Below are 27,707 nucleotides of genomic sequence, written 5' to 3'. Positions count from 1 at the left end.
GTTTCACAACTCCCTCAGGAGAGTCTGTAACATTGGAAACATAGATCAAATTTTCATTTTGAACAGATTAAATTTGTGTCTAACAGTCTCCCTGACTCCAGAACCTGGGATCTCAGCCATAAGCACAGGGTGCTGAGGAGCTAATCCAGGAGCTGACCTGTGACTTTGAGGGAGGAGCAGGGTGTTGACGAAGGAAGGAGGGAAGGAGTGATCACTTCTGGGAACTGAGGCTGAGGAAAGAATGTCAGGGACGTCATGTCTGAGGAGCCACCATGGGGACCGGATGAAGCTCCCAAGCTGGATGAGGGCCATGTGTGCCAAGGGAAGTCTGTCTTCTATGTGATTTTCAGACAAAGCAGATGTCTGTGCTGCCCTGGCAGAAATCACATGTTTCTGCCATCACTGATGCTTGGCTTTATTTTTAAATGTTTTACCCCCTCAATCCATACGTGCCTTTGTGTCCTTCAGATGCTCATCCCCTGCCACTTTCTTCCACACTCGCATCTGCAGGTCCATTCACAGATCTTTAACCAGCTCTCAAGGAGCCTCCTACAGAGATCAGGAAGAGTGAACTTCAGGTGCAGGTGCAGACCCTGAACAGAACCTGGAATCTCACCTCTGGGCCCATCTCTTGCAGATTATTGGGACCATTCCTCTGATGCCAAATCCAGGGCCATCGAGCCAGGCAGCGAGCAGCACGCAGGGCCTTCAAGTGCAGCCTATCACCCCCCAGCTCCTGACAAATGCCCAGGGCCAGATCATCGCCACAGTCATTGGGAACCAGATCCTGCCAGTGATCAACACCCAGGGCATCACACTCTCACCCATCAAGCCCGGCCAGCAGGTAAGTCTCCATGTCCAGGCAGCCATGGCTACCTGAACACCTCTCCTTACTACCCTTTGGTTCACTCACAATCAATGAAAAGTAATTTTTAAATTATAAAATATTTAATTTCACTAGTCCTAATATGTCAATATTTATGAACAGGCAAGTAGCTTTATTTTCATTCTTAGCATCTATAGGTGAGAACTAAATAGCTCTCGAATATAAAATATGAATTTATTAAATTATAAACAGAGACAGTAGTCTAAAATGAGGATGTGTTCTTATTTATCCACACTATGATACTTAATTTTCAGCTAATTTTAAAGGGGATCAAGAATAAACTAAGACCACTTATACCTTAATTGGAAATGAAAAAAATTATTAAACACCAAGAGATCCCATCTTGGTGCTGCTGAGACTGATGCCTACAAATTAGGGAATACAAAATAGGATGTTCCACTTGGTTGAATTTTTTTCAAACCCTGACAATCCAGTTCATTTTTTTATTCAAATATCAATGGAGCACTTCCTATATGTCCTGTGACAGGACAGATGTGCACAAAGTGTAGTATTATCACAGAGATGAGAGTAACCAACTTTGTCCAGAGAGTTTTGTGTACTCACAGAGAAAGTGGTTTGGGGACTGAGTCTTAATGAATGAGTAAGAGTTAACTAGGTAAATGATTGGGTTTACAACATTCCTGGCAGTGGGAACAGCAGACACAAAGAAAGAGAATGTGATAAAAAAGTGGAGTGTTAAGAAGTAGGAGAAAGGTTCATGTGATTGGAGCATAGAGCTTTGTAATCAAGCTGAAAAAGATGGACTTGGTCTTTGTGTGATCTTGAACACGTCATGCAGTGTCTTTGTTCCCCAGTTTCCTCATCTGTAAAATGAAGTAACTAGTACCTACTTCACAGGGAGGTTGTGAGGATTCAACTATAAAATATTTAATATGTATACAGAATGGTTAAAACTGTGCCTGGCATACAGTAAGCACTTATATAGTCATGATGATAGTGATGATGATTTACCCTGCAGTTCTGGGAGTCTATAAGAGGTATTTAAAAGGGAATGGCATGCTTAGCTTTATTTTTCAAGAGAAGAACTCTGGTAGCATATAGTGGTTGAACTGAAGTGGTGAAACTTCTATTGTAAACAAACTATTTAGGAGACTATAGCAAAATACAAATAGAAATTCATGAGAGCAGGCACTAGATAGTTGAAACTAAGGGTCTGGAATTGTAGCAGAGCTACAGGATCTAACAGGATCTGAGAGCCATGAGCACATACATTGTAGCTAAAATCAAGACATCCAGAGAATCATGAGCATGGAAAAGAAGGAATACAAAGGAGTTGTCTTGGAAAACATCAGCATTTAAGGAATGAAAGAGGAAAAGCAAGAGAGAAGAAATGGCTGGAACAGTTGGAGAGAAACCCAGAGTGTGGTGATCTAGCATCCAAGAGTTTTAAAAAGTAGGAAGTGGACAACAGCGTCAAGTGCTGCAGAGATGAAACCAGGTAAAACAATGGAGAGATATCATTTCCTCTATTTCTTTGTTGTAACATCTTAAAGTCTGGATCGTCTCTGTTGAAAACATTTTAAACAAGTAACTGAGTAAGGTAAGAAGCAAGAGATGGGCAAGGCTAAGGCCTGGATTTACAGATGGAGGGTACGCCAACAAAGGAAAGCTGACGGAGAGGAAAGTGGAGATCAACAGTGAGTGTATAACTGAGTATAGGGCTTTATGAGGTGTTGGGAAACTGTATAATATAAAGGATTTAGCAAGAAAATTAAGACAAAGGAAAAGGGAAGAAGAAATCACTGATACATCATTCATCGGCAACAAAATGGAAGCGGCCTGCCAGAGACCTCAGTCATTTTGCTCCTGAGCCAACCATGAAAACAGCCCATTCTTGTTGGCACTCAAAGGCTGTGCTTGGAAAATCCATCTGCTTATTCAATAATTTTTTTAAAATCTGTTTAATATAAATAGTTATCAACTATCTACTATTTGTCAGGCATTGATTGCACCTGCAAGCTGGGCTGTGGGGAAAGACAGATACCATGAGTACTTCCTTCATGAAGTTTACAGTCTAGTGAGGGAGCTGAACATTCGTCAAAGATTTGCACAAATTTATACCTAAGATCTGCAATAAGTGCCATGAAAGAGTAGTAAGGGGATCTATGAGACTATCCAGCAAGGGGACCTCCTCCAGTGAGGGAGTCAACACTAGGAAAAACCAAACCAGGTGTGAACACCCTTTCCAGAGATAGAGACCTCTGTCTTACTCCTTCCACTTCCCAGCCATGCTCTTCCCCAGCTTTGTCCCAGGCAGTGAAGCAGTCCCTACAAAACATATCACTGAGGATTTTTATACTCTTCCCAGCCACCATCTCTCAGCTGGTTTATTTCTTTTGCAATTTACAAGATTCCATTGCATTCTCTACCTTCTAAATAGTTCCCTAAATAAGGCAAGATTCTCTGTCTTTCATTGGCTTTTTAAGCCCTAGTTCTATCTGTTCAAACTCCAATTCAGAATTATCTCAAGGCAGGGTGGGGTGGATGAAGAGTTCAATCTCTTTTCATATAATTTGCTAAAACCTATTTCTATCAGCAAAGCTAAGCCGTAAATTGCCAAAAATGTGATGAAGTAATTAGAAATCATCAACATTTAATACAAAGTAGCTCTCACTTTCACCTTGAATATCAAAGGAGGGTGTTTGGATGATAGAGTATTACTGTTACATAAAATTACACGTCTAGATTTGAGATGGTACAGTTTTTATCCAGGAAAAGGACCTAACTAAGAAATGGCAAATGAGAGGCAGGTATAGTGCCATTCTTCAACTGCTTGCCCACAGTAGACATCAATTAATCCATTTCCAAATTCTCTCTTGAGCACAGATGCACCTCAGGAGCTTTTTCATACCATACCTGTTGTCCCCTAGAATGAAACCTCATTACTATGGGAACATCTGGTCCTCTGCTGGTCTAACCACCACCACCATCCTCTTGGCTACAGAACCGGAGATATAGCAACTGGGAAGTAACAGCCAGCCTCTTGGTGGTGTGCCTTGCAAATCCAACTCATGTCAGTTGCAACCAGTACCTGCAGACTCTCCTCGCAGGTGTTCTTGTATGCATCTCTCGTGTATGTGCATGCTGAAGGAACACGAGCACAACTGAAAACACTGACATACGTACCTTCCCGAATCCCCAAGTCACAGCAGGCATTGACAGGCCTGTCCCTTTTGTTCAAGGCATGTGCCAGTGGTCTAACCTAGTCCCAGAAAGATCAAGGGAACGAATAGTGAACCTGGTCAGAAATGGTTGGGAAATGGTTGAAATAGATGACTGACTTGCTCTTGCTCCTGCTCTTGCTATCGCCATCGCCATCACCATCGCCACCACCATCGCCACCGCCATCGCCATCGCCATTGCCATTGCTACTGCTATTGCTATTGCTATTTTTTGGCATTGGCTCTGGTTGAAGCACCTTGTAACATGTAGTAAAGTTAACAAGTTGTGTAAATCGGCAGGAGATTCACAAGTCTGAGTCCCATTTATGGAAGCTGAGATTCTGAGGATAGAAGATCATAAAATGCCTAGATCCCAAAAGTAAAAAGCTCAAAGCTGGAGATACAAGGATAGGGGTCTTCAACTTTTTTCTTTAACTATTACCATATACATTGAAGAAATATAATATAAACAACCACTAAAAAATAAAGGATTTCTATCATGCAATAGTGAAGTTTCTCAATTTATTTTTTTCACATAATTTACAACAAATGCTAGATTGTTGACAATAACTAGAGTTTTCAGAATATGAAAAAAATATTTAATATAAAAATATTTGGTGGAGCTCCAAAGTAAACTTTTGTTCCCTCCAGGGATTTTGCAGCTACTATGAATTATGGTGAACTCTCACTCTCAAAGTCAGAGTGCCCCAGACCCCCTCATTTGCCCTTGTACTGTGATTGTGAATTAATGATTTATTCGTAAGCAGCACAGATATTATTTTTGTATATATTATTCTTTTATATATATTATTCTTCCTTTGACTAAATCCCAACAAAAGTTAGCGGAAGTTTTAAGTGTCATTAAGGAGGTAGAGATATTTGAACAGGTAAATGTTACACTTTGTAAAATCAAGGCATTGAACTTTTTCAAAAATTAAATACCATAGATATAATACTTGGAGAGTGCCATCCATGAAAGCACTCAATTTTTCTTCAAAAAGTAATCTTAGTGCTAATAGGAAGCCAAAGAAAGGTGGTTTATTTAAATTAGCTCTCTAAAATGCCATATGACTATCCAAATCTATCCATTTTTTTAACTAAATACAAAAATGTTCTTGCTTATCTATTTTTGAAAGTCAACTTCCCTCCCCAGCCCTTGCCTGAATCAGTGGTTGGCAACCAATGTGACAAAATGAGGAATTTTCACCCACAAAGTATCTGAAATAATGTAGGGGTATTCCTAGAAGGATGAAATATATGTCAGTGATCCTAATACAAAATAGGCCTTTGACATTCCAGCCACACATCTGGGCATCTCATCTCTCTGGTCTCACTTTGACACACACTCTCATGCTGCCTACATATTCTGTGCCACTGACCCGAAATGCTTTTCCCACCTTCTCTGTCTGGAAAACTCTTCTCACTGTCTCTCTGTCCAGAATGCCTCCTTTATAAAGCTTCACTGCATTGTTCCTTCATCTCTGTTTTTCCAATGCTCCATTCATGTCCCTCAAACTGTACTGTCATTAAGAGTCTACTCCGGAAAGGCAGGAACCAGACTGACAGCCTGTTCAGGACCCAGCCCATGGTGAATGCTCAGTCAGTTGAGTTCAATTTAATTGCTGCCAGATTGTAGTGTTTCTCTTTTCAGAGTACCAGCATCCCAGAGCCGTGCATAAGCTCAGGCCCTTATGCGGCTATCTTTTTCTTCTGTCATTTTCCAGTATGTTCCAAGTTAGTGCCTGTAGGCAGTACTGTTTTCTCTAGTTATCTCTTTTTTGAATATCAATCCCTTCATCTTGCCACATCCCCCCTCCTTATCATCTCAACTATATTTAATCCCTCGTTTTCTGTTCTGCACTAAAATTTGACACTCGTCCTGTTATTGTCCATGATGAGCCCTGGTTGTGTGTCCCAAGCTTGTTTGAGGACTGCTTTGGCCTTCCCTGCCTGTGTCTGAGCATCACCCCTGAATCCTGCTCTCATTCTGCTCTCCTTACTTCCTCACACCTTCCAGCCTGGCAGGAGCCACGTTGTTTTCAGCTCCTTCTTGAGACCTTTGGAGCTTCTTCCATACTGACCTCTCTGCAGACAAGTGGTGTCTGAAATGGAGGCTTACATTTGGGGCTTTTCATCCCACTTGGGTTAAAGAGCTGTTTCAGAGTTGTGTGAGAGCTGGAAGGATGATCCAGTAAGTCTCCTAAACCCTGTGAGAAGGATAACTCCCTCCTTGGTCATTCAAACTTTCCACAAAGATAACTAAAATCTCCCCTAGATATCATCTTCCAGGTCCTCACAATTTCTCAGGTTAGACTGTCTTGATGTCAACCCTGAATCTCTCAGCAAATCTAACACCTGCACGCTTGTCCTGTCCACAGTAGAATAAACTCAACAACACTCATTCATTATGTCCTCCTAATTATTGAAGTTTCTTATTAAATATGAGTTCTGGCTTTTTTGTCTAAACATAATACATCCACTTTCTTTATTCTTTTTCTAAGAGAAGCTTCTTCCAAAATCTTGTGTACTCCCCCAACCCACAGCATCAGCATCACCTTTTAGAAACACAACTGCTCGTGCCCCACCTTACACTTAACTGCATCAGACACTCTGGGGGTAGGGCCCAGTGATCTGTGTTTTAACATCCTTTCCAGGCTGATCTGCCAAATGCTAAATCTTGAGGACCACTCATTTAATTTCTCTCCAAGTTATTATAAGGTACAGAATACTCAGAAAAATGCCAGCCAGTTCAGGGAGGGAGGAAAGTTTCATTGTCCTCCTCTGCTCTACCTCTGCTCAACCTCCTAGTGTTATATTCACTTTCTCCACTGCACCATGTGGGGATTTAGCCTGTGGTTCATTATGGCTCCCTAACATATTTTAAAAAGACCAGACCTCATTCATTTTACATTTGTGTGTTTGGAAAGTTTTTTCCTCCCCAAATGAATTTCTCTATATTTAATCCTATTTGAAATGTACTGTTTTATGCATTCACTTTTCCAACTTGTCTAGCACATTCTACATTTTATTCCATTTTCCAAGACACTTAGCACCCCCACTTAATTTTATATCAATCGTTAATTTAGTTAGAAATGCTTTATTACAGAAATCAAAACATTATTAAGGATATACTGTGTTACACATGGAAGATATATGGGGCGCAGTGGCACAGAAAATCAAGAAAGCATTTAAAGTGTGCTTGTACTTGAATCTATTTTTGTTGAATACATTAAACACCCTGGCAGTGCCAAGCAACACAAACAAACCAATGAAGCCAGCCTGTGAGAAGCAGCAGGAAGTACAGGCATATCTCAAAGATATTTTAGGTTCAGTTCCACATCACCTCAGTTAAGCAAGTATCACAATAAAGCAAGTCGTAACCTTTTGGTTGGTGGAGGGTCTTACCTTCAATTTTTAAAGAAGCACAACATCTTTGAAATGCAATAAAATGAGGTAAGCTGTGTAAAGCTTTTCAGACTCTGAACCCTGTCTTTCTGTTTCTCATTCCCCGCATGAGATGAACATCGGTCCCTCTTCTGGAAAATACTGAGCCCCAGGCTAATACGAATTGCCCCTTCCCTCTTTTTTTTGTTGACTCTTCATCCTTTCAGCCTGTATTAGTCAGCTCAGGCTGCCATAATAAAGTGCAACAGACCAGTGGCTTAAGCAACAGAATTGTATTGTTTCATAGTTCTGGAGGATGAAAATTTGAGATCAATGTGTCAGCAAGGTTGTTTTCTTCTGAGGCCTCTCCTCAGCCTACAGATAGCATTCTTTTCCCTCTGTCCTTACATGACCTTTTCTCTCTATCTGTCTGTGTCCCAATTTCTTTTTTTAAATAATATTTTTTTATTTTTCATCTATAGTTGGCATACAATATTACATTAGTTTCAGATGTACAATGTAGTGATTACACATCTGTATAACTCACAAAGTGATCACCCCAGTAAATCCAGTACTAGAGTTGTTTCATGAAGTAGCTTAAATCTGTTTTCGTTTTTCTTGTTAGATAGATAATAGATGATAGATAGATTAGATAGATAGATGATAGATAGACAGACATATGATTGATAGATAGATAGATAGATAGATAGATAGATAGATAGATAAATAGATAGATAGATAGATAGATAGATAGATAGATAGATAGATAGATAGATATCAAACATAAAATTTCTAAAGATTAGTGCACCAAAGTTATTAAACTTAGAATATCAAAGATAGAGCTATTCTTAGAGTTTACCTGAAAGAATTGCAGTTTGGGGAATGGGAGGTAACAGAAGTGTTATTTCTAATGTTCTCTTTTTCTGAGGAAAGAAATTATGAAAGAGAAGTTGATCTCTGGGATGATTTGATATGTACAATAAGCTAGTCTAACTGGACTTACAAGTGATTCTAGAATTAACAAATACATGTCTATGGTGGCAATTGGAAGGAGATATATGGGCTCTGTTAGGATATTGCTGCTTATATAATTGTGTCCTTGACAAGTAAGAACCTTTTTGAATTTTTATTGGTTTTTCTGAACTGTCTGGTTGAACTCTAGAGGGTAAGCAAGACCCCAGTGTCCTTTAACAAAAAGATAGAAAGAAAAAGCTTATTTCCTCTGGAAGAACTATTTCTTCCTTAGATTTTTAGATATTAGATTCATCTCCCTTTTTGACTATGTAGATATGGAACAAGCTCTTAAAATAACTGTTTTTTCCTCTCAAACTCTTTTTCCTGTGTAGTGTAATGCATAAGCCTTAGTTTGCTTTAGAGCCTCCTAAGTGAGATTGCACCCTAGTAATTTTTTCTTTACTGAGTTGTGTCTGAGAAAGAAAAATTTTGATTACTGTCTTATACAGTTCCTTTATGGTACTTTACCACACCCAGGTCCAATAAAATATTGATGAAATGGTAAAATTGAAGACTATCTCATGATCCAGTAATTCAAAACTGTAAAAAGCTTTTGTCTAGTAACAATATTTAGAAGGACAACTCAATAGGTTAGAAGGGGAAGACTGACATGCAAATATCCATCACATTTTATTAAGCAAATTAAAAATAGATTTAATCTTTAATGTGCGTCTATACAGAATAAAGGTTACTGGATTCATTTGTTGATTATGTGCTCAGCAGATTGGCTAATTACTTTAGGCAGATGCTTGATGCATATTAATTTAGATTCCATGTCAATTATAACTATCTTTGGTTCACAATATAGCTTCCTCTTAGCACCACTGAGTAACAATAAAAATATTCACTTGAAATGCAACTGTAGGCAATTCTGTAGGGGGAACAGCATGACATCCTGAAAGGAGCCCTGACTTACAAGTAGGAATCTGGATTCTAATGTTGAGCAGACAACATGACCTTGGCCTAATCGTTTACTTCTCATAATCATGCCAAGCCGCATTTGCCGCATAAGGATATCGTATGAATCCAGGGAGCAAAAGAATTAGCACAAGGGACCAGAGGAATCATCCCTTAAGCACATTTCCAAAGTAGCACTTTACTAACAATTATTTGAAGGTAAAATGTTAATTAATGGTTTTAAACACTTTAGGGAATTAAAAAGACTGATATTCCCAAATATTGGAGATGATGTAGAATAACTGGAATTCTCATACATTGTTGGTGAGAATATAAAATGCTGCAACCACTTTGGAAATCAGTTGGGCAATTTTTTAAAAGTTAAATATGCATTTACAGTAGATCCAGTAATTTCAACAATTCCACTCCCAGGTATTTTCATAAGAGAAATGAAAACATGGGTGTACAAAAAGGCTTGTAAATAGATGTTTATAATAGCTGTATTCATAAGAGCCCCAAACTGAAAATAACTCAAGTATCCATCAACTAATAAATGGACAAACAATCTATGGCCTAGATATAAATATAGATATAGATATATACTGCAGATATAGATATGTACTGTATATACTATTCAGCAATGAAAAAGGAATGAGCTGCTGACATATGCAACAAAATGGATGAATTTCAAAAATAGTATCCAATCACAAGAAGCCAAGTACAAAGAGTACATGTTAGATTATTTCATTTCTAGAATAATCTCAGACAAGTTCCTCATGGAAGAAAGCAAAGCAGTGGTTATCTGAGGATAAGAGTTGAGAGAAAACTGATTCCAAAGGGGATTAGGTAACTTTGTGGAATAATGGGAACATTCTACACCTTGATTGTGATGGTGGTTTCACAGGTGGGCATACATGTGACAAATCTCATCAAACTATATGCTTGAAATGGGTTATATTTTATTATGTATAAATTATATCTCAATAAAATTCAATGAAAGAAATGAACACGCGCATGTGCGCGCACACGCACACACACACACACACACGGAAAGCAATGGCAAATATGAAGTTGAAATATCCCAGGCTGGCTTTTAGATCCTGAGGTGATCAAAGGTTGGTGTCTATTTTGTAGTTGGCTCTCATATCAAATATCAGGGCCTGACCTGATTCTACTCTCAGGCTGATTTTCTTTTATAAAATCTTCTTACACCTCTGTGAGTGTGATGATGACTATAAAAGCACTTTGTAAGCCAAAAAGCGCTATGTCCAATCAACAAAGGTGGCAGGTGGCTATTGCTGAGGCCAACTGTGCACCTCTTCAGGGTCCTGGGCTGCTCTTTGTGTCAGCTTTCTAGGAGGGCACAACACAGATCGAGAGAGATCTCTCCCAGGCCTTTAAGTGGACATGGCACCTGCAATCATTTTCGTTTTCCTTTCTCCTTCTTCTCCTCTGCTGAGCTCCTCTCACCTCTCAGAACAACAGTTCTTTGATAACTTGTAAAGAAGTCATGAATAAATGGACATAAAGATAGCCTTGTTTTAGGCATACAAAATTTTTTAAATTAAGTAAGTTCTTATTTGTGGCATTGTGACTAAGAGCTGGGGCCCAGGATCAGACTTCATATGTCCGGAGAACAGTTTCTCCAACCTGCTGGGTAAACATACAAAACATCTAACCTCTCAGGGCCTCAGCTTCCTTGTTTGTAAAAAGAGGTTCAAAATAATACCCACTTCTCAGGCTAATGTGAGCTAAATGAGAGAGGTGATGAAAGTCCCGAATGAAGTGCTAGCACAGAGTAGGAAAATGACAACTGAGACCTACAAATATTAATAGATATTTTTGTCCTGGTTGTCCCAATGTCTCTCTTAATTTTCTATAGGATATTAGAGAGCATTTTTCCCAGCTCCACAGTAACAAACTAGACTTTTGTCCGGGAGAGCAGAAAGTTTCCATTTACACTCAGACTAGGTTGAAACTTTCCTAAAAATGCCAGTTACATAAGAAAATGCTTGGGCACACCTTTATAATTGAGTTTTGCATTTTGAAATGATTGTAAGCATTATATTTTATCTTTTTATCCTTGAGAAGCCTGTCAAATACGTTATAATTGTTTAAACAGTCAGGGAGAGTCTAGCTACACGCCATGGTCGGGAAATGTAGAAAATTGGGTGCTCTAGCAAGCCAAGTAGGGAATTAATAATAGATTTAGAATTATTAATAAAATGCCTGTCAAACAAGCAGCAACATATTATATATATATAAAAAAAAAATTCTACCTGTTGTGTAGGATGTTTACTTTTCCTGAGAAGTATATATTCTTGGAAATAAAATGATTCAACACCAGATGAAACTTCTGCTTCCTGGCATTTTCATTCATTTGTGTGTTTTTTTTTTACATCTCCCAATGTAGCTCCACCAACCTTCCCAGACGTCAGTGGGTCAAGCAGCCTCTCAAGGCAATCTTCTGCACCTGGCACACAGCCAAGCATCCATGTCTCAAAGTCCCGTTCGGCAGGCTTCCTCTTCTTCCTCTTCATCCTCTTCTTCTTCAGCTTTGAGCGTGGGCCAGTTAGTCAGCAGTAAGTATCCTTTCTGGCTCCATTAACTCATGGTGGCCTTCTTGTTGCCTGTTTGCAATGCCTTCTCTCTTTCTCTCTCTCTCTCTTTCTCTCTCTCTCTCCCTTTCCCTCTCCCCCTCTCTCTTATTCTCTCATCCTCAAAGAGGAATTACCTGGCCCTACTAGACCAGTATTGGGATGAAGTCCATGCCCCGAGCCAGACGGTTCCTTTGAGATGCAGGCATCAAAAGCTCACCCCCTCCAGGAGTTCCTGTAGGGGACTGGTTTCCATCTCAAGTGCTTTCTATGTGCTGAGTCAGTCCTGCCATATCAGAAGGAAGAAACTGATCAGCTTGCAGGGCATGAGCCACACAGCCCAGAACTGAAATAACCAACAGGCACTCAGCCCACAGGTCAGGCTGCTTTTCTGTGTGTTTGAAGTCTCCTGCTGTTCTGTTTGTAGGTGTCAGAGGAAATAAAAGAGAGCATGCCTATGGGTGAGTAGGTGTGTGTGCACAATGAGCTGCCTCCAGTGGCATGTGGAGGAAGCTGTATGGGCTGGAATCTAGTGAGAAATCTCTGGACAACCATTCATAAAGTAAAACAAGTTTGCTTCCCTGAGTAGGCCATATAGATATAATTTTTCGAAATAGTAGTTGGCCCTAGGTGAAGACAGCATATGTACTATATGCAAATAAAAACATGTTAAGATGAATGAGACAATGGCCTAATTTAATGTTAGTTGTTCATGTTTAGTACAATTTTTACCTACATGTAAAATCTCAGAGCATGTTCATAGATTATAATTCTCTAGGGTCCAAAAATCCAGTAGTTATAAGTTTAAAGGGATTAAAGCACTGCATAGACATCTGTGCCATAAAACAAGGACACATATAAGTATCTATGTTTGGTCAAGTGTGATGAATGACCTGTTATAACAGGAATAGTAGGGATCCTCACATATCATGGGGCAAGTATGGTAATGCACAACAAATGTCCTCTCCCCACAAGCAACTCCTCCAAAAAAGAATATATATACATATACATGTCATTCAGTATATTTGCGTGTGTTATATGTGTGTGTGTGTGTGTGTGTGTGTGTGTGTGTGTGTGTATACACACACACTAATATTTGAATATTTGTACATATATACATACATATATATGTACATATATTCATTATATGGCTAATTCAGGCAGAAAAGATGCTTATAGAATGGAGGAGAGAATGAAGGATTATGGAAAGATATTAGAACATCCAAGTACTTTAGTAAACTAGGCTGGATACTCTTAATCTTAAAGATGGGTCAACACCAAACACTTTCAGGATGAATATAGAGTTTGACATCAACCTGTTATTTTAGGTTGTTTACATATACAACTCCTTTCATTTGGGCCAGAAACTCTAGTATTATTTAAATAAAATCATGGATAAAATTAATTTAATTATAGCCAGATTTTTCCCAATTAAAAAAACTCCTCATAGGGTTGTTGTGGAGAAAAATTCAAACTTTGTTCCAATTCAATATTCTGCATAAGTTTCTGCAAAATATTTTATTTCTAAATATCAGCAAGGTAATAAATTTTGGATAGGCTGTTAAGCTTTGGCCCTGAAAGAAAAGGAATTGAGATCAAGCACATTATAGAGAATAAGTTAAATAAAAAATAAAAGTACAAACCACCCCACAAAAACAGCATTTTATACAAGGTAAACACTAATACATGTTGGATGGATAGTGAGATGAATAAATGGATGGACAGACATACAGATGGATGATAGGACTAGGTTCTCTCTAGTCATTGTCTCAAGCTGGACAGAAAATAATTTTTCCTTTTTCAGAAATTAGTAACAGAGCTATTTAATAGGCCAGATGAGACTTCAATTGCACAGTGGCCAACACGGCATCTAAGTTCTAGGTATAAAATGAGCAAATCATATTACATATCTTTGATATAGGATATAAAGAACCGGGGGAGAGAGACTCCTTTACCACATGCACTTGAAGCAGGAAACTCCAAAATTACATGCAGAGCTTGAAGGAGGAGCCTTCTCTAGAAGATATGAAAAGTCTAGCAGTACCACTGGGCATCAGACTTTACAAAAACCCATTGTTAGACTTACAGTTGCTACAGATTTTGAGCATGTTGTTTAGTTAATTCTCTTCTGTCACAAAACCCAACTACAGAATGAGTAGCAGGTAGAGTATTTTCTGACGGTGATTACCTCAACAAACCTCTGTTCGAGCTTTCATTTGTAGTTTTCAAAGCACTTTCAATATTCTACTCATTCAGTACTTATAGAAACTTGTACTACTCACAACAAAGTATTATAAATCCTCATTTTTGGGTACTGAAGCTGGCATCAAATAGATCCCGAAAAGTACAACCCAACTTGACCATCTTATGTCAGAGGAACCAGATTCAGTTTTCGTTGCAAGGCCATGATACCCTGTGTGACAAATCTAATGGGTGACAAAGTCAAGATGATAAGCTAAGTCTGAGTTGATGGATTGTACACATTCTATACACCACAGAAGCCATAAAAGACAGGATACTTAGATATACATTTTATCCAGTGAAATTTAAATGATAAAATATATCAAATCACCCAAATATTTTTTGAATAATTTTTAAAGGCCTGGCACTATACCTTATTGATTAAAGCATAGGCTTTTCTCTGAGCCAGTATGAAGAGAAAAACAAGACATCTTGCATATTATTAAATTTATATTCAAGCATGAAATATTCAATTAAAATTATTTTTGTCCGAGATTAAACTTTACCAAATCTGCAGATAGGCTTATGTGGAGAGACTCAACCCCATACTTCAGATGTATGTTATACAGATTAAATTACAGGAGAAAAAAAGGGTCAGAGTCTGTCAACCTAGAAAGAGAAAGCATTTATTGAGCACCATGTATATACCAAGCACAAGGAGTAAAAATAAAGCAAAAATAAGCAAGATGTTGTCCCTGTCCTGGGAAAGACCATGAACTGGTTACAAAGAAACACAGGGGACAAAGCAAAACAAATGCTATAATCAACCTATTTGTAGTGACAATGAATACATAGTAGATGGTAGTCTCAGTTTTAAAAGCTGAGACAGAACAAAAGGACTTGCTATAGTAGCTAATCCTTGAATTGAGTTGGATGCATTGAGAAGTAACATATCCATCCACAAGCCAAGGTCATAGTTTGAACCAGGTCAAACTGGATTTGAATCTCTGGTCAAAACCTTAGTCAGTGAACCCTCCACGTTATAGTCAAAGACTCTCACCTTACTGTTGAGCAACCTGCCACTGTTCCCGATGAACTGGAATGGAAAGATCATCCAAAAATCTTCCCCAATCCAAACAAAAGAATGCAGAGTTAATGTGTTGGCAATGATAAGAAGATTTTCATGTGCAAAGAACATCACATCTGGGCTCAGAATTACCAAATACGTGCACACATTAAAACATCTGCACAGTACCTGTTCACAGCACTTACACAGCTTGCCCTGTGTTAAACCTTGCTCAGGCCCCACAGTCATAGAGGTAAAAATAGTTTCTATAAGCAGGACTTTTGGAAAGGCTGGTAGAGTCAAACAAATAACTTGATGAACATCTCAAATTGGCTTAAGATTTACACAGTAATGTTTAAAAATAGGTAGATATAGGTTTTTCAGTTCTTTGCTGAGTTTGATTTGGTTTGGTTTTTCAGTACAGTTTTCTTAAACCCCTACCTATAAACTTGATTCTTGGACAGCGAAGGACTGATAGTCAATACTAGAAAAACCAAAACTCTAAAGTGAATATAAATATAGCTTATAGTGATAGCTTATGGTGATAACTTATGGCACAGTGGAACCCATGATTCATATGATCACAATTCACACCATTTTCCAAAACCCAGTTGAAGTCACCATACTACAAGTAAGCTGTTGACCCAAATTGCATTGCACATTCCCAAATGGTTTCCTAATTCTCAGAAATATTTGATAAATATGCCCACGACTTGCTGTGAGAATAGCACTAAAAAGTAAATGGTTGTTTACATAAAGCAGTTAATTTATACATGGCAGCTGCTTTAAAGATGCATATTTCTCCTCTTATGATCCCACAAGCAGAGGTTGTACACAGTGATGTTGAGAGATGGTGACTATTCAACAACCCATTTAGCAACCCCTTACACTAACAGTTGGAAGGAGCTCAATTTTAAAAATTGAGCAAAACGAAATGTTTGTCCTGGTCAATCCTGAGCACTTAGTTCAATAGGAAGCCAGTGACCACAAAACCAGGTTCTACAGAACATGTTCATTTTCACAGTCTGCATTTCGCTTCCATAAAACTCTTTTTACTTTTCAACCCATACATTCCAGATTGATTTGGGAACTGTCATCATTATACTTATGAGTCACTGCAGTTTCAATGTCAGTTTATTCTAAATCTCCAGGCCAGTTAGTTCCCAGACAGGTTGATCTTCTGGTTCCTCTAGCAAGGGTCAGATTCAGGGTGGACGCTAGCAGTCATTGTGATTGCTTTCTGACCCTGTAGTTAATATATTGGCCTGACTTAATCTGGAGAAAACTTCTGCAGAAAGTGCCACTTCCTCCTTAGTGCATAAAAACCCCAGACTGGGTTGCCCTAGAGCAGGTTAAATGTGTTAAGTCCATCTTATGCAGGATCTGAAGGTTCCCTCTGTTATCCCTACCAAGGTGGCCTCAGATTCTTCCTTAAAATTAACCCAACCTTCCCGGAACCAGGAGAATGGATGATGGAAAGTCTTGTTGACCTATCCCAGGGTGGAATGTCAACCTCTGAACTAGATTGAGAGCTGAGGTGACATTCCAGGGAAACTTCCACCTACCACACTCAGCTCTTGTCTCCTCTCCACCACTAGAAAAGCATATATTCCTTAAAGAAGGAGAACTGTTCCAAAAGTGCTAAAAAACACAAGAGTTTAAGATAGAAACTTCAGGATCAAAATATATATATATATGTATGTGTATATATATATGTGTGTGTGTGTGTGTGTGTGTGTGTGTTTATATACATATATATATATGTATATACATATATATATATCACCATCTTTTTTATTAATTCAAAACATCTTACAGACACCATCTAATGAATTATTTCAATGTGTGAAGACAAATCACACATGCAATAATCAGGGTAAAACTAATATTTTTTCCATGGATAAGCCTCTTCTTTGGTTGGAGAGAATTTTGTGGTCTTTGGGCCCATGAAGCAACACCATAATAATACATTTTGCCATCTGATTTGATTGAGAAGAACACCGATATAAAGAAAGTCGGGCAGCTCATCTCCAGCAATCAACAAATTGCGCAAAAAGAGATACTGATTCCTTTCCTTGGATCTTTGTCCAATAGACCATCACCCTGTTTAAATTTCACAAGAAACTCTATCTTTTCAGCTCTATAAGTAGAACCAAGAAAAAGAGTGAGAAATATGTGAAAGGAAGAAGAAGGAATTCAGCCTCCAAGTATAACAAATGTCTGTGTGGGGCTCATGGAAGCCACTGGGCTCCGCAGGGGAGGCACTCACATCTCTGAGCTTCAGAATGAAGTTCGATAACAACACTGTTCAATGCATGGGGATAAGAGTCCACAACTTTCTTTTCAACTCTGGTTATTGTCAAAGATCTGGCAAAAAGCAATCTCACAATCACACACACACACAAATTTAGTTCCTGTACTTAAGGAACTAGTAAGGAGACAAACATTAAAGGCAGCAAGGAAAGAGGAAGAAATAAGATAGACTGGATTTACAGAAAATTTAGCCCAAGTCATAAACCTACCCAGTACTGCACTGATAAGTCTGGTGGCAGCACAGGCCCTGAGACTGGAGTAGATGAGGGAAATCCTTCCAGATTAAAGACCCACCCCTCACATGCTGGTTAACTCAATTGATTCCTATTGATCTAGAGATGGGACTAATATTTCTACAGGGGCTACTTAGCTTTGTCAGAGAAAAATTCTGCTCCTAACTCCAAATTACACTGGCCGCCGAAGCCCAGCGGCACCCAGACGTTTGCCACTTGCAGTGGTATATGGCACGGCTGGGGGTGGGAAGGGCAAGGACTGGACACCTGCCCAGGAGGCCCTCCTCACAGTCCCTTCTGGTTCACTGGTCTTATACAGGGGGTAGAGCAAGTTTTCTGTGTAGTGGAACCTGGTGGTAAAGTTTTCAAAGAAGACAGTGGCCTGCAGAGGGTGGCATGCCCAAACTTGGTCATGAAGAGCCACAGAGAAGGCCTGTGTCTGTGGGGCCAGTGGTTCTCCTGCATTAGAATTGCCTGTGGTACTTGTTAAAAATGCACATCCCTGGACTCCAGGTGACTCTTACACCGGCCATATTAAGAAAGCCACCATCCTAAAAGCCATATTGTTACAAGGAAAGTCTCTGGCTTTCATTTTTTTACCATCAGTTTTGAATCTCCACTGCCCACGCTTGCAAGGCTGCCAAGCCCCTCTTCCCTCTCTCTTGGATGGGGGCCAGGCTCCTCTTTCACTGTGCCATTTTGTACCGAATGTCTCAGCCGTTATTTTACTATCGCCACCCCCCCCACTCCCACTCCTACTCCCACCCCACGAGGAGCCTTTTACACTTTTTTCATCATAATTGTCCTCCTTCCCCTGTTAATATCACAAATACGCTGCACACCTTGTTCTGTTTATGTACCGTGGCCCTTTGGGGGCAGCAACCATTGTACTATCTAGGACTTTTCCAGCTTCCCCACCCCCACCCAGAATCAGTTTCACCCCCTGCATTCTCCAAATGCAGGGTCACAAAATGGGCTCAGCAAAGCAGCAGGAGTTTTGAGGAGGGCTGAAGGTGAAGATGATGAGCAGCCGAAGAGGCAGCCAGAGTCTGTTTCAGCCGATGTTCCCAAGTGCAAATATGGCCCTAGTGCAGCCAAACCTTCTAACATTTCAAAAGAACGTGAAAATCTAGATTTTTCTTTAGAAATCTCTCAATGTTTAAATGTTGGCAAGTAATTCAAAAACCATGTAAACATTAGGAAAGCTGAGTTTTATTTGCAAGCTGCTCATTTGCAACTTCTGCTCTAGGAATTTTTAAAGGAAGAAATGAGAAAAGGGGCTCAAAGCTGCTTGTGTGTGGATGCGACCTCCCAGAATCCCTAGCAAACTCTTCGAGCTGCTCCAGACTGCTACACTGGTGGGCTTTAAGATCCAGAGGGTAGCCTCCATCAGGGACAATCCAAGCAAGTCTTTCACTGACCAAGTGTTGCTGCCTTTCAGGGTGTGGGAGGGGGGAATTTGGGGAGAAAAAGAAGAATTTTAATTAATCTTAACAGCTAAACCAGTTTTATAGCAATCCTCTACCCCTGCCCACGCACATAGATTCTCAATGTCCTACACTGAAATATTCACCACTCCACCCTACCAAAACCCTTGCAGGCTTTGCTCCTCCTTGCATCTGTGCCTGTCTGCAGGCTGTTCCCACTGACCAAAACACAGCCCCTCCATTCTCTGAAAGCTGCCCATTGGGTAAGATCCAGATGAATCCTCCCTCCTGTCACTTCTCTTTTCTCTGTAAATTCCAGTATGGGTGTCACATCATCGGTTCTTGATTATACTCTGCCTGGTATTTTTCTCTAATTTTTCTCATTCACAGTGTTGGGCCTCAACCCTCTATAGACTGTAAACACCATGGAGGCTAGAACTGCCTCTTCTGTTGCCCTTGCCTCCTCACTCCACTCATTAGGGCCCCCAGGAGTCACTTAAGAAATGCAGACTGATTACAGTGGTTATATCACTTTTCAATCTTTCCATAATGAAATTATGACTAATGACATAAAAATCCTACAGGACTTTTTTTCAATGTGAAGATCAAGGTACAGCGTACATCAATATTACTGTTTCTATTAAGAGTCCATTTGCCCTGTAATGAGAGAATCTATACACGAAGCTCCAAGCCACCCACAAATTTGAACATTTTAAAGTCCTTGAGAAATTGACCCTTGAGATACAAATATTTTTTTTCTTGATAACAAGAGTACCTATAGCCCTGAGCCCAGAACAATAATATAGTCCACTACAGTCCTTAGACAAGTACTCGAATTTACTGAAATTGATGGGTTATTGTGCAGAAACAGGAAGAGAAAAACTTTTCATTTAAGTCTGTAGAATGAGGTGAAGAACAATAGAGTCAGTTGACAGGGAGAATGGCTTCACTCCAGGCAGGAATGAGCAGCACTTTGAAATCTTCCACCATCTCCAACCCATGCTGGCTCCAGCTTGGTGTACACTTTCATTTATCCAGAGATCAGTTGGGAGGGGATTTACTCTCCAGCTGTTGTATCATTTCCCTTGATAAGTCCTAAATTTACCGAGTTATCTGGCACCAAAGGAACCTTCCTGCCGTAGGCCTTTATTATTATGTGCCCTTTCCGAGAACAAAGGCATCTGTGTCAGTAAATTGTTGTGAGGAGGTGGGGAAATAGTCTCAAAGCTTCACAAGCACACTCTTCTGAAGGGTTAATGTGAACATAAGAAATTAGAACATTATCATCTCTTAGTCTGGCTGTATTAGTGATCGGATGAAGGAAAAACACAAACCACTATTTACTTCGAGGGCAATTTTTAGCACTAAAGATTCCAATTAAGGCATTTCAAACTGAAACCTTTCCATTTGTATATTTTTGCACAATATTTGAACATATTTATAGGCAAAATGGAGTTGCCTCCCCCACAGCAGGTGCCTTCCTGAACTATTAGTTAAGCCCTAAGGAACACACTCTTGTATTGTGGAAGGGGCAGTATGAGTAGCCTGTGGTTTTATCTGGGATAGAAATATCTTGAAGAATGTTTTGTGGAGGTGCAATGAGTTGAGGATGGGGGCTTGGGTGCTTCACGTGGGAGACAGAGAACATTCTGCAATGTTGGTTTCCCTGCTGCTCTGCTACTGAAGAGAGCCACTTTCCTGTAAACCATAATAAACAGATATTACTCGATGTGTGTTGACGTATTGATCCTATTTTTAAAAACATCTCCACAGATCCTCAAACGGCCGCGGGTGAGGTGGATGGGGTTAATCTGGAGGAGATCCGAGAATTTGCCAAAGCTTTTAAAATCCGGCGCCTGTCTCTTGGCCTGACCCAGACTCAGGTGGGACAGGCTCTCAGTGCTACAGAGGGCCCTGCGTACAGCCAGTCAGCCATCTGCAGGTAACCCGCGCCCGCATGCTGTCATCTCTCCTAGCCGGTTGGGCCTCGTTTGTCCTTACAGCTCAGCTTTTCTTCTTTGGGTGGGCAAAGCTGGAGGGGTAAAATGCAGGAACAAAGTTTGGGGTGGCTATATGTTGGAATTGGTGATATTGATGGAATTAAAGGTACTAAAGCAGATTTGCGGGTCCTGGCTTGATAACTCCTGTCAACTCACAAAGAACTTCCAAGGCTGTCTCATTGGAAATATATTCTCCCAGGCCAGAGGCTTTTTTCCTGGACTCACCTTCCTATGCAACTGAGAGCCACTGTTACCCGTCCACAAATAGATGATTTAAGCAAACGTAAATCTGCCAGTCGCAATTGGTGTTAACAGTTTCACCATTTCTGTTCATGGCGGCTATCAGGATTTTCCAAGAAAACACACCTTTAAAAAAATCAACCATCTTGTGACCTCGAAGGAATTTTTTAACTTGCCTTCTCAAACACACCTTTAAAAACGCATTTTTAAAAAGAACCGTCTGCTTTACATAGTTCAGAAAAGGGTAGTGGGAATTTGGCCTAATCTTGCCCACCCCCCAAAAAATAAATAAATAAATGACAGAATCTAGCCTTGGTTGTGTTCGAGTTGATCTGGGTCAAGTCGCCAGAAGGAGATCTCGCGCGTGCATGTGTGTGTTGCACTAATCCCATGTTTATGCATGAGGTAGCAAAGGCACTTCGGTAAGAGCTTTTTCCTCTTGGGCAATGCCTTATGAGTCCTCCTCCATCAGGAAAAGCCAAGAAACCAACTCCAAACTCATTTAAGTGGATTTTGTTCTTGGTGATCCATGAAATGCTGTCTTTTTATCTGCTCTTTATACTTTTAATGTATTCCCCAAAGGACGGAAGTGTACTTTTCCTGCAGTTTAAGACTAAGGTTATAAATAACATCAGTATGGGGTAGTAGCTTGCAGCTCACATTTTGCTCAATGATTTTCCATAAAACCCATTGATTGTTGTTAAATACAAAAAGCGCCATAGGATTCTCACTTCTATGGCCTCCCCTACTGTTTTTTCTTATAAGATACCTCCCTGTAGAAAATAACCTTTATTCAGTCTATACAAGGATACTACTGCTGGGAAATTTGTTTCAAGGCTTATATATGTTATTCCAAACAACATGTACAGAAGCATCAACACTAACAAACAGCATCAATGAATGATATGAATACTGTTGCTCCCTGTTGGGAAACATTAATTTTGTTTCATCTTGACAGCCTTGCAGTAAAAGCAGCCACAAGTTTTTAGGTTGCTGCCAATTTGCTATGTTACTAAAGTCCTCTTTGGCTCATTTTCAGTCCTAAAATCTTATTTCCTTTTATTGGTTTAAGTGCTATCTAATGTTTTCACTAACACAAGTGGCATTTCTTGGGCATTCCCAAACAAACGTGTTGATTTCTAAAGTCTTCCCCATGGGAAGCCAAAAAAAACTATGACTGAAATGAGAAGAGACCTTGAGAATTCGCTATGTGTCATGGCTTCTAAGGTTTCTGTGATGTAGTTTTAAGAGCTAACTACCAAGAAAAACATGAAAGTCTTGAAAGAAACCAAGATCTGGCATGCAACAATTCAAGTTAAGTTAAGGGGTGGGAAGGAATCTGCATTTGAGCCTGCACACCCAGGTGTCACTTCTCCCTTCTTAGCTGCAGAGATTCCCAGGTATTGCTTTGATGATTCCCTTCTTATTAGAGACAGAAGAAAAAACAGCATCAGTACACATCCCTATCATAAGCTTTGTCCTCAGCCATGGCTCTGTAAATCCTTTTGTCATGATAGCAAATGGTTAAGCTTTGGGGCTTTTATAGTGAATGATGGTAAAATGTGAAATACAGCAATTAACAAGACAATGAGAGCCTCAGGGAAGCTTGCCACAAGTGACAAGCTCCTTAAATGACATTAAATTATTTGTTCATTTTGTATTGAAAGCAAAATGTACTCCTTCCCTCTTTGACCAGTACTGGAAGTTGGATTTTTTGAAAATAAACAACTGGTTGAACTATGCGTGGAAGGGGATGCTATGGGAATCACATTAAAATTTGATACTATTTGCACTGCTTATCACAACATAAGATATCGAAAACGCAGCTCCAAATATAAGATTATGGCACATAAAGGAAGCTTATCCCTTTTTGCAAACATCCTTTTAAAACATTCTCTGACTGACTAAAGCAGGTTTATTTTAGCTGTATGAAAACAGACTATTGTAATAAGATGCACTCTGCAGTCAGACAGTTAGTTGTTCGTCAACAGCACTGAACTTTAAAAGAGAGAGAATTCTATTTATCCAAAGTTGTCATACTGGAAGTTTGTGAATTTGGATTTAGAATAAACAAACAAATACAACGTATTGGTATGTTTCTGTATTTCATTGAGAATAAGCATGAATTTGATACCAGGATGACCTCTTAAAACACTCTATATATAATTTTGTCAAGATGCTTCATATTTTTTAAAGTAGATGTAGCAAAGAATTGCTAATGGCAATTGATATACAGAAGTACTCATCTACAGAAAATAATATCATTCAAGTACAGTTTGTAGATATCACACATTAAACACAGCTTGATGCCCTAGTGCAAAAGGACACCATTACATTGGATCGGGTTTGGAAAACACGAGGTGGCCTTAGCACATGCAAGGAGGAGTATTCATAGTGATTACAATGTGTCCAGCTGTTTGAATCTACCAGTAAAGTAGCAAGGAGCCATGTTGTATTTGAAAAAGGAACATGTTGTTAACTTACACATGGTGAAAATTGTTTGTTAGCAGAGGGTGGAGGTTGAAAGAGAGAGAGAGAGAGAAAGGAGAGAGAGAGAGAGATTAAAATGAGACACAAAGATGAAAAGAGAGTTACACAGAAACTTGTCCTACTTGCCATCACTATTATAATAATGTAATATTTCTACAATAAAGTCAATGGGGGGAATTTAAGGAAAACCAAAAGTAAAACATAAAAAGAATCATTTTAAATGAAAGAATGTAACAGCTGTTGTCTTTGATATCATTTCGGGTGTTAATTTTTGCCTTAAGGATTTTGAAGATGGGGAAATGGTGCTGGTATGATTAAAACAAAAGCTTAGATCTTAAGAGTTTACAGGAAAAAGATCTGCGAGTTTTATTTCCGTCGTGATGGTTCGTGTGTTGTGCTGTCTCCACCTTGCTCACCTTCATCTGTGTGTGGGTGTGTGGGCTGCATGCACTGGCATGAAGCATGTGGGCAGGGCTGGCTTGAGCGGGGATGGCTACCTTGCAGCTGGCTGCTAATCTGGAGTGAATTTGCTCTGCCAGTCAGTCAGGCAGGCAGGCAGGAGGCCCACCCTGGCAGAGGACTCAGTGTAAGACTGTTCTTTCTCAATTTTCCCCCCAGACACACCATCCTGAGAAGCCACTTTTTCCTACCACAGGAAGCCCAAGAGAACACTATAGCTAGCAGTCTGACAGCCAAACTGAACCCTGGCCTTTTGTATCCTGCCAGGTTTGAAAAGCTGGACATCACCCCTAAAAGTGCCCAGAAGATCAAGCCGGTGCTTGAGCGGTGGATGGCTGAGGCTGAGGCCCGCCATCGAGCAGGCATGCAGAACCTGACCGAGTTTATCGGGAGTGAGCCGTCCAAAAAGCGCAAGCGGCGCACCTCCTTCACGCCCCAGGCCCTTGAGATCCTCAATGCCCACTTTGAGAAGAACACACACCCCTCGGGGCAGGAAATGACCGAAATTGCCGAAAAGCTGAACTATGATCGGGAAGTAGTTAGAGTTTGGTTCTGCAATAAGAGGCAAGCCCTGAAGAACACAATTAAACGCTTAAAACAGCACGAGCCATCCTCAGCCGTCCCTCTGGAGCCCTTAACAGACTCTCTGGAAGAAAACTCCTAAAGGGACACCCACACAGAATCAGAAGCAAACTCCACAGAAATTAGACTATACCCTTGAGATATCACCATAAATAATAATAATAATTAATTAATTAATTTAAAATAATATTAAATAATAGCCCCAGCCATCCTCCTTATAAGTAAAAGACTAAGAAAATTACCAAGAGGACGAAATGGTTTATACATGTCCATTGATTTTCCAAAAAGAAAAAAAAAATTTTTTTGAAAATACTTAAACAAGAAATACACCACATCGCAGGTGTGTGTGGTAGGATGTCTCTCCCCCACCTGTCTTCCCAAAGCCAGTTTTTAATGGACTTAAAATGAACCAAATAACTACATACTTTTTTCTGTGTATTATGAAAATGTGAACACATTTGAAAGAAAAAGAAAAACAAAACTAAACCAAAAACAACAAACAAAAACTTTTATCTGTTCAAAGCGAATACAAGCCTGCCACCTGGAGGAAGGATTGAATTCTTTCAGGTTCTAAGTACTGATTCACTATGAAACCTATTAACCAAAGTCAAAACCATGGTATTGCAAACAGGATCGTCAGTCTGCTCATCTCTGCGTGTAAAGTTCTGTTATAGATTTTTACATTTGTACTTAATGGAAAACCAGGAAGATTGATTTCTCCCATCTTTCCCATCTACTGTCACCACCTGTGAGGTGGGTTCCATTGTTGAAGCCATTCCATGAGGCTATTTGCTTTTATTTTAGGTGAACGTGGTTCTTTTTTCTTTTCCTTTGTGGGTTGTTGTGTTTTTTGTTGTTATTGTTGTTGTTGTTGTTGTTTTGCGGGGGGGAGGGGGCATCCTAGATCGTGTGCCAAAGCATTCATTGCTTTCTTCTCATTATGACTTGTGGGTTTGAGAAAAGAAAACGGAGCTTGCATTTCTCATTTCCATTTTTCCGTCTCCCTCATGCGTAGCCTCCAGAGTCTGCTGGAAGGCCACAGAGTGGGAATGGTGTCTTTTCCACTCAGATTCCAGTGAAATGCAGGAGAGACTCCAAAATAACTAGGGCTTTGTTCAATGAACTGTCAACACTGGCATAAACTGTAATTGTGCTCACTGTTCACACCAGAGCTTGAGATTTTTCTCAGTCTGTTAGCCATGTACATGGAGAGCTGACCAAAACTAATTTTGTAATATAAACATAAGCTGCACATTTGGTTCAATACTTACATCTATGTTATGCTTCTGTGCAAAGCAATTTCTCTTAGAAGACTAATAGCCAAAGAAATGTCTCAAGATTTCAGTCAAAATACACACATAACATGCACACACCCATATACACACAAAAAGAAAACAGGCCAAGAGAGAGAGAGAGTGTGTGACTGGTTCTTCAAAGGCTCTCGTGTATCCTGTAAATCCCATCTTTTCTGCTACTACTTTCATTCCAAGCACTGGTAGACTTTTTTCAGAGGGGAGCAATTGTTCTTGGAATATATAAACGGAGCAGAAACTTGGCAGACAGATTTAAACAACTGGAATTGGGCTCTGGGTTCTTAAGGGGGAAAGAAGTTTTAACAATGAAGAGCCTCCACTCAAAGGAAAAATATAGACGTGGCTTATCTAATATATCAGCATAGCCTTCACTATTAGAACTAAGGGATTATTTCAGTTTTCAAAAAAAGTTACTCAAAAGAGCTGTGGGACAAAATAACCAAATAAGCCAGAAGGAAAAGCTGAGATGGAAGGATGGCTGTGCAGGTGAGGACTTGTAACCCATGATTGATGTTTTCCACAGGTAAAGCAAAAAGGTGTTCAGTTAAAGGAGCAGGCAAAAGAAAACCATCAATTTGCCTGCTGTTGAAATGTAAATATTCCTGAATAATTAATTATGAGCATGCTCGTATACTAGCTAGAAGTAAATTATGAAAGAAAAAGGAGAAACCCAATCTCAAGTTGCCCAACTGACTAGAAATGCCATCCTCCCTTCCCAATAAGTGTTTGAGTCTTTTCTTCTTGTGGCTTATTTGCTGGTTGTGTAAATGCAGTGGTATAATTGTCCCCCTCCACCCAGATGATTCATGCAGCAATCAGGACATCACCAGCAAGGAAACTCTAAAAGAAAAATCCTGGAAGTAGAACCAGTTGCTTGTAAAGGTATTTCTATTTTGCCTATCTGATGCTAATTGGACCAAAGCTAACTTAATTTTCAATGCCAATGACATTGTGGTACCCATTTCGCCACCTCGAAAACTGCACAAATGCCAACAACCCAGAAATTCAAAAATGTATTGATTAAACAAATTTTGTATTCTCCTAGGATCTGCTCTAAATTCTATCAAGAAAAGCTCCCAAAGAAGAGACTTTAACAAGATAACATATGATGGATACTAAATGTTTAAACATATGCCAGCAGCTGTTACATAAGGTCTGCTCAGTTTGGAGATCTATAATTGGGAGGGTATAACTAGGACAGTGAAGATATAAAATAAAAGTAGCCTTCCAGAAAGGAATGAAAAAGAAATATATTTATCCCACAGTCATAAAACCATTCATGTCCAGTGATTTTTTTTACAGTTTTATAATTTTGTATTATTTTATAAATTATTTATAAGGTATTGTAATGCTTCTTATATTAATTTTTTACAGATAAATTTTTGCTACAAGGCATAAAGAGGTGCCTGAACAGATTCTTAGGAATATAAATTATACTGTGTA

General features: G+C 39.5%; 1 protein-coding gene across 1 annotated transcript in view; it reads left to right on the top strand.

The window, feature by feature from the left end:
• POU6F2 (POU class 6 homeobox 2) overlaps positions 1–25,046 on the top strand; it is a 457,914-nt gene extending 432,868 nt beyond the window's left edge. The window contains exons 7-10 of the mRNA XM_039849138.1: positions 638–844; positions 11,777–11,945; positions 20,954–21,122; positions 24,529–25,046. Of these exons, the coding sequence (XP_039705072.1) occupies positions 638–844; positions 11,777–11,945; positions 20,954–21,122; positions 24,529–25,033 (1,050 nt within the window). The 3' untranslated portion in view covers positions 25,034–25,046. The remainder of the gene's footprint in view (positions 1–637; positions 845–11,776; positions 11,946–20,953; positions 21,123–24,528) is intronic.
• Positions 25,047–27,707: the final 2,661 nt, after the last annotated feature.

This window comes from Pteropus medius, unplaced genomic scaffold (genome assembly GCF_902729225.1).
Source record: "Pteropus medius unplaced genomic scaffold, Ma_sr-lr_union100, whole genome shotgun sequence".
Classification (NCBI taxonomy): Eukaryota; Metazoa; Chordata; class Mammalia; order Chiroptera; family Pteropodidae; genus Pteropus; species Pteropus medius.
This window is presented reverse-complemented; position numbering and strand designations above follow the sequence as displayed.